Source organism: Raphanus sativus, chromosome 9, assembly GCF_000801105.2.
Source record: "Raphanus sativus cultivar WK10039 chromosome 9, ASM80110v3, whole genome shotgun sequence".
Lineage (NCBI taxonomy): Eukaryota > Viridiplantae > Streptophyta > Magnoliopsida > Brassicales > Brassicaceae > Raphanus > Raphanus sativus.
In genome coordinates this window covers 19,806,697-19,812,739 of record NC_079519.1, presented here as the reverse complement: position 1 = coordinate 19,812,739, position 6,043 = coordinate 19,806,697, and the positions used below count along the sequence as shown (strand labels likewise).

At 36.4% G+C, this 6,043-nt stretch overlaps 1 protein-coding gene across 1 annotated transcript; it reads left to right on the top strand.

Moving 5' to 3' along the window:
- On the top strand, window positions 1–2,994 carry LOC108826051 (LEAF RUST 10 DISEASE-RESISTANCE LOCUS RECEPTOR-LIKE PROTEIN KINASE-like 1.4). Its single transcript, XM_018599425.2, has 6 exons — window positions 1–860; window positions 1,084–1,113; window positions 1,299–1,322; window positions 1,423–1,749; window positions 1,835–2,140; window positions 2,208–2,994. Exons 1-6 carry the CDS (start codon window positions 95–97, stop codon window positions 2,843–2,845), a joined length of 2,091 nt encoding a protein of 696 aa, XP_018454927.1. The 5' UTR covers window positions 1–94; the 3' UTR covers window positions 2,846–2,994.
- The last annotated feature ends 3,049 nt before the right edge of the window (window positions 2,995–6,043 follow it).

The window sequence follows — 6,043 nt, the reverse complement described above, 5'->3', positions numbered from 1 at the left end:
AAAATCGTTTAAATCTGTTCTGAGCGTTTTCCCCCTCCTTCACAATTTTTCTAACGAGTGACCTTCAAGGCAAGAAAAACAGAGGGAGAACACAATGATCAGTTTGTTTCCACCTTATGTGTCTTATAGCATCATATGGATGATCTTTGTGATCCCTTCTTGTGTTCACTCAGCTAGTGAGCTTCACAAGCTCTGCAGTACCCCGTTTAGCTGTGGCAATCAAGAAGGTCTCTTTTACCCTTTCTGGATATCTGGCAGAGAAGCATGTGGCCACCCCGACTTCAAACTCAACTGTAGTGGAGGATTTGCAGAGCTTACCATCTCCTCCGCAAAGTTCATAATCTTAGAGGCAAACTCTACCTCTCGTGTCACAAGACTCGCTAGATCAGATTATATAGGCGATCTTTGTCCACCATACCCACGAAACTCATCGCCGTTCAACGAACTTGTGCTTCCATTCGCTACTGGCACCGAGATGCTGACGATATACTACGGATGCCCCGAGGTTTCACCAACTGATTCTACTTACCTTGTTGACATTGATTGCGAAGACGATGGTGACGGTGATGAGAAAAGTTACTACGTGTCGAGAAACCTATCGTCTCGTTCACTTCGTGCGATTTGCAAACGTCACGTCAGTGTTCCCGCAGCTGGAACGTCTCTGAACACACTGCAAAGCAATCCAACTCTAGGTAATCTGAAGATGGTTATCGCAGAGGGTTTCGAGCTTGGAGCTAACCGAGAATGTTCCACGTGCGTATCTTCTAAGGGTGCTTGTGGATATAATCAGAGCTCAAATGGATTCGTCTGCTATTGTATTGACGGGCATCAAAATGTTACTTGCGGTTCTACAAATTGGGGTAAGATTTATTTTTATGTATTCTAATCTTCTAAATTTTATTCCACAAGATCCACCAATTATCCCTTCCCTAAATCTCCTATCCACCGACCTTTTGATTGGATCATCAACAGGGAATACATTTAGTGTCTGATTACTATATAAAAAGTACATGCGGTTTCAAGTTTATTTCGTTTCTTGAATTGTTTAGTTCGAACTAACATTTTTCTGGTGCCATACCATAGATACTGGCCTCTCTACTGGAGCAAACGCAGGTGCCTACACTATTCCTCTTCTTTCGAGAAACATGACTTTGATTACTATATAACACAAGAACACCAAGTTTTTTTTCTCTCTCTCTAGTTTCTGATATCTATTTACGGAAAGTTTGTAGCAAGATATACAATTCTCTCTTAAAAGTTTAGACTAAACCTTTCTTGGTGTTATTCTGTTGACCCAGGTCTCTCAACGGGGAAGAAAGCAGGTACTTGTTATTGTTCATTTGCTTTATCCAATTAGAAACCATATAGTACGCACCATCATTATCACCTCTTAATATGAAAGCCTGTTTTTTTGGTCTCTAGGAATCGGAACTGCTTTGGGGTTGGTGTCAATCATTCTTATAGCCGGAGGTTTGTTCTTTGTGGTCAGTCAGAGAAAGAAAACGCAGGCAGCTCAATACATTACCAAAGACTTGGTCATCACGTCTTCGAGTAGGGAAGCATCAAACAATCCAACTTCCACAACAGTTTCCTACACCGATCTCCCTCTTCTCCCTTCAGTCTCTACTAGCCTTGCAAACAGAAGCGTCTACTTTGGAGTTCAAGTCTTCAGCTACCAAGAACTCGAGGAAGCCACTCAAAATTTCTCTAGAGAACTCGGAGATGGCGGATTCGGTACAGTCTACTACGGTAAGAACCACTCTCTTTTCAATCTCTCCCAGAGAAGAAGCATTGAGTTTTTTGATTCAAGAATCTTTTGGCAATTTATGAAAAGGCGTGCTGAAGGATGGACGAGCTGTAGCAGTGAAACGACTATACGAAAGATCGCTAAAACACGTTGAACAGTTCAAGAACGAGGTTGAGATCTTGAAATCGTTAAAGCATCCGAATCTTGTGATTCTCTACGGATGCACATCGAGACATAGCAAAGAGCTTTTACTTGTCTACGAGTACATCTCAAACGGAACTCTCGCAGATCATCTCCACGGAGACCGAGCTGAATCTCGTCCTCTTTCTTGGTCGGTCCGTCTAAACGTTGCGATCGAAACCGCAAGCGGTTTAACATTTCTCCACTCATCAGGTAAAAATACAAAACTTGAGCATCAAGTTAGGTTTTAAACCAGAGAATGATTCGGTTCTTTTTACAGGGATCATACATAGGGATGTGAAAACAACAAACATTCTTCTGGACGAGAACTACACTGTGAAGGTAGCTGACTTCGGTCTCTCACGGTTGTTTCCGATGGACCAGACTCACGTCTCCACCGCTCCGCAAGGTACTCCGGGCTACGTAGACCCGGAGTACTTCCAATGTTACCGTCTAAACGAGAAGAGCGATGTTTACAGCTTCGGGGTCGTGCTAATAGAACTCATCTCTTCCAAAGAAGCTGTGGACGTTACCAGACAGAGCCGCGACATCAACCTCGCGAAAATGGCCGTTGCCAAGATCCAGAACAACGCGTTGCACGAGCTGGTTGATCCGAGTCTGGGATTCGAGAAGGATCCGGAAGTGAGGAGGAAGATGATGTCGGTGGCTGAGCTTGCGTTCCGATGTTTGCAGCACGAGAGGGAAATGAGGCCGACGATGGATGAGGTGCTGAAGATCTTGCGAGGGATTAAGGAGAAGGTCGGGCAGTCGTCACCCGATGTGGTGGATATCGGGGGATACGGCGGGGATGATGCTGGATTGCTGAGAGTCAGTGTTCCTCCGCCGCCGATGTTGCATGAAACTGATACGTGGACGAGCAACAGTACTTCAGAGGATATGGAGGCGATTCCTTTTTGAGGAGTGATAATTAGGTCTTGTGCGTCCCTCGGTATAAACACATTTATTATGGTTTTTATTTTATGTTTTCATGTAAGATCTTTATCTATGTGTGATTACATTTTTGGCTACCAATTAAAATGGCCACGCTAATACGTCTATACCTTACTATCGTACTAGGTAATAACCCGTGCCTTGCACGGGATGAGATTATTGATTTTGTTATCTTTTTAATAGGTATGAGTATTTGGGTATACCTAGGTTGGTTTTTTCGGATATCGGATTTTTCGAGTTTGAAAATTAAGTTCTGTTCGGATATTACAACTGAGTCGGGTTCTTCCGGATTCGGGTGGGTTCGATTTTGATGTAAAAAATCTGAAAATAACCGAATAACTAAAGTATCTGAAACATGTTTAGATAATAGTACCCAAATAACCATATTACACAATTCGGTTCGGATATTTTGTATCCAAACTATCCAAAGGAACCAAAAATAACTAAAATTACTCATTAGACACGGTTTTTTGAGTATTTCTATCCAAACTATCATATTTTATCCAAAAATACACAAAATAATTAATATATTTATTTTTAATCATAATTTTAATTTTTAAAATAATTATACATATAATTATAAATAATATTTTTAAATATTTATTTACATTTTAGATATCTTCGGATACTCATTCGGTTCTTGGTTCCGATCGGGTTGAGTAATGGTTCTTCGGATACATCAATTTAGGATCCATTTGGTTATTTATCCCGGGTCTGATCGAGTTCAGGACCCTGATTTTCGGTCGGTTCTCCAGTTTCAGATATTTTTCCCAGCCCTACTTTTTAAGATAAAAAGACATTATGTCTGTTTAATCTGGATATTCGTTCAGTTTTACGTTATTTTTTCTAACCTAATAAAATATAAATAACATTCTAAATCCATATTTATTTTGTTTTGTTCAGTTGAAATGATCGAGGTTTTTCAATTTTCGGTGATAAACCTAAAAATATTATATTTGTTTGGTTTCATGTAATATGAATTATTGACGGTTCTTATGACGAACCAATGATTTCATTTTTTAATTTTTAAATGCTTGCAAAATCAAATAAAATCTAAATAATAGTTTTAAAAAAAAAGACATACAATATTATTTGTATTGTTTGTACAAACAATGTTGGTGACATTTTAAGATTGTGTATTTTATATAAGATAATCTAATATTATTTGTGTTGTTTGAACTTTCATATATGTTAGACATAATATAAAAAGTTGTATATTTATATTCATAGAAATTAGTTTTTGTTGAGTTTAATAATTCTTTAGTAAATTTGCCTAAAATTCATAGGCAAATTTTGTATTATCTTACTCAACTGACTACATTCAATATCTTCTATATTCATTTTCTGTTTGAATATGATTTAGTAACTTATATAAACTTCCTACTCAAGCTAAAAATCACACTAATTAATTAACTAAATATTTGTTTAATGTTATTAACATACATTTCAAAAAGACAACTATAAATATATGTCAAATTGGTTTAGTCTAAATCAATTTTGTACTTTGGTTTAGACTAAATCATTTTTGACTTTGTTATATGGTTTGGATTATATAGATATATAGTCACTGAGTCAAAATTCACCCGTTCGACAAAACATGCACCCCTTTTCTAATTTTTTTAATAATATTAAAAATTGATTTTCCAAAATGATTAAAAAGAAAAAATAGGTAACATCCAGCCACCCATCGACTTATTTGATTATTATGAACTTATTAATATATTTAAGTTTTTTTTAATTTATAAAGAAAAAGTAAAATACGTCCAAACAACCATGCATGTAAAGCTTAAGAAAAAAAAAAACCATGCATGCATACGTCAACATGAATGCACCACTTGAAAGTTCGTTTTGCTATATGCTTGCAACCATGAACACATACGTTTTATTCTTTTTTCTTTATATATGTTTGCTAATTTGCATATGTGTACATATGTTTTGTTCATTTCTCTTTGCAACTTATTTTTTTTTTAATATCAATTTAGCCACATCGAAGAACCCACATCGCATGATCTAAACAAAATTTAGATTTTGATGGTGATGATGAGAAGGTAGATGGAGGAAACAGGAAAGAAGAATAAGGTGAGAGGCGGTCGTTGTCCAAGAAGAGCAAGAGAAAGCAGAGGTCGAAATCTGATTCTGCCAGTGACAGTGAAGCTTCTGTGTCTGAAACAGATAGTAGTGACGGCTCTGAATCATCTGGAGAGAGTAGCTCGGGATACAGTTCATCGTCTGAATCAGAGGAGTAGAGGAGGAGGAGGAGAAGGAGATAATACCCTATGCCATATAGTTGTATTATCTCGAAATATATAATACCCTATGCCATATAGTTGCAATATTATGGTTAATACTAAAGGAAATAACAACGTAAATGCTAAATGCTAAATTACATTATGTTAAATAGATATTCTATAAATTCGAACATAGGATATTATCTTCTTTTCTTACTTATTTGAAACTTGGTAAGCAAGATATGCCATATAGTTGCAATATAATTACTAATAAAAAAGGAAATAAGAAAGTAAATGCAAAATTAGATTATGTTAAATAGATATATTATAAGTTCGTATATTAGATGTTTAACATTTTTTCTGATTTGAGACTTGGTAAGCAAGACAAATATATTAGTTAACTTTAATCTTTAATAAATAATAAATGTTATCTTTAATAACCAAAAGGGTCGTAAATAAAACTAAACAAAACAATTTACATGCACAACGTCCTCTTAAACAGAAAACAAAACAATGTGTTTTACTCCAGAGTTCAAAATTATTATCATGCAATGTTATCCTAAGCTAACGTGATGCGTCAAATTAATAACTACCGCAAAAGTTCAACTAAATCCACCCATGTCTGAATAGCTTCCTTCTATAACGTTGTGAACGTCTATATAGCTTCCTTCTATAACGTTGTTTGACAAAAAAAGAAGAGAACAAACATTATTTGAAGCTGTTGTTTCGGTTATGAAACTTCCGCGAAGAAGAAACACATAATTCAAAAGAGACATATATGAACATTGTAGTCGAGAAGGAGGCTTAGTTTGAGTTCAAGAAGGAAGCGTAGTTTGAGTTCAGTTTGTTTATTTGCTATAACGACATTGTACCTTTGGCCTCTAATCAAGACCACATGTCGGGTGAACAGAGCGACAGAGCAATATATATATGCTCT